We start from the raw sequence: 1,915 nt of genomic DNA on the forward strand, positions 1-1,915 counted from the left end.
TAGCTTTACTGACTGCTTCCTCGCATTGGCAGCTCATGTTCATCCTGGAGTCAACAATGACTCCAAGATCTCTTTCTGCCACTGTGTTGACAAGAAGGGTGGTCCCCAACCTATAGGAGGTGTGTTGCTGGTTCCTTCTCTCTTAGATTTGTACCTTATTTCTGCAATCCAAAATATAAGACTGAAAACGTAGTAGCTTACACACATGATCTTCTCTTTTAGGTAGATCAGGAAGTCCTGGGCCTAAAGGACATGTTGGAAGGGCTCCAGAAATTGCTCCACATGGTCTTCCAGGGGATCGAGGGCCACCTGGCTCAGGTGGCAACAGAGGTAAAAGAAAAACAAGTGATCATTTAACCAAACTCTGAACTTAGCATTACTAGCAGTCTGTGTGTTAGTACATGAATGCCTGGAGAAACAGAAGATTTTTGTGGATGGTATCTTTTATTGCAGCAGCTCTCCTCCCAGGCCAGGGACAGAAATTACACATAGACCACTATAAGTGATTGGAAATTGGTTCAAATCTGTAACACAACAGAAGTTCAGCGCACATAAACCACTTTCAAAATGGCAGAAACTGGTTTAAGATAAGCCTGGATGGATGTAGTATCAGACATAACTGATTTAGATTAAACTGGTTTATTGAATTTCTGTCCCAGATCCCCTCCAGATCCAAGTTAACTCACAGACCCTCAGCATCCCAGGATGCTTTGCACCTCCCCCACAAACCCTCCTTTGCAGGGTGGGCAGGCTAGCCTTGGCCCAAGCTGTTTGCTCCAGCTGAGCACAGAGGCATGCTCTAGCACACCTGGCTTCTGGCCTGAACCACTGCAGGAACGTGTCTGCATTTCTGGAATCAAAAGTGAATGTCTATTCACTTGCTTATCAGTTCACAATTAACACAGCTTAGAATAACCTGCGAAGCCTGAATTGATTCAGCCTCAGGCTTCTTGGCTATCTGTACTTAGCCCCAATGTGCAAAGTCCCTTATCAAAACCTTCCTGTTATAGGTACCACTTCCCCAGTCCTCTAATAGATCCAATAAATTGCATAAGGGCAGGCCACCCTGTTATAATGAGGATAATGATATTTATTACCTTTGTAAAGCACTTTTCACACATTGGTCTCAAAAAGCTTTATGAAGGAAATAAACATCCCTAATGGTCTGGTATAAAGGTTTTATGTGTATGCGTGCAATATGTAGGCCTCCATGAGTTCCAGTAAAACCTTTAAAATGCACCAACAGCAATGCATTTATTGTATATTAGGAATTTTATTCAGACTGTATTTAATATTTCCCAATACACTTGTAAATATAGTTATTACAAATCTAACTCTACCAGGCTAAAGATTACATTAAAGAACCCTCTTTACCCTAAATAAGTTAATGGAAAAACTATTTTTGGATAAGTACCATGATTTTGAACCTGTTGGTTGTAGCTGTGTTGGTCTAAGGACATGGGCAGGCAAGGTTCCTCGGGTAGATGTGATATCTTTTATTAGATTAACTAAATAGTTGGTAAACTTGTTCTCTGCAAGCTTTTGCGCACAAACACCCCTCTTCAGGCATAGGGAGAGTCTGCTGTTGTTTTGTGTGGTCTCCTGGGTAGAATAGAAACCAATATACGAAATGCAGGTTTGTTCAGGAGGGTGTTTGTGCCCAAAAGCTTGCACAGAACAAGTTTGCCAACTATTTAGTTGTTCTAATAAAAGATATCACATCTACCCAAAGAACCTTGTCTGCCTATGTCCTTAGAGTTAGACCTACACAGCTACAGCCAACACCCCTAAGCTTCATATATAGCATTTCTGTTTGACAATAATTTATAAACACTCAGAACTGTTAATAAACTCTTATAAATGAATAATAATCTTTCCAGACTGGACTCAAGAAAATTCACATAATGACTTTTGT

At 40.7% G+C, this 1,915-nt stretch overlaps 1 protein-coding gene across 1 annotated transcript in view; it reads left to right on the forward strand.

Annotated features, from left to right (window-relative positions):
* The window catches only part of COL4A4 (collagen type IV alpha 4 chain), a 183,852-nt gene that overhangs the window by 135,895 nt on the left and 46,042 nt on the right, over positions 1-1,915 (forward strand). The window contains exon 40 of the mRNA XM_019503074.1: positions 223-330. Within this exon, the coding sequence (XP_019358619.1) occupies positions 223-330 (108 nt within the window). The remainder of the gene's footprint in view (positions 1-222; positions 331-1,915) is intronic.

This window comes from Gavialis gangeticus, unplaced genomic scaffold, assembly GCF_001723915.1.
Source record: "Gavialis gangeticus isolate Ggan-Ray unplaced genomic scaffold, GavGan_comp1, whole genome shotgun sequence".
Classification (NCBI taxonomy): Eukaryota; Metazoa; Chordata; order Crocodylia; family Gavialidae; genus Gavialis; species Gavialis gangeticus.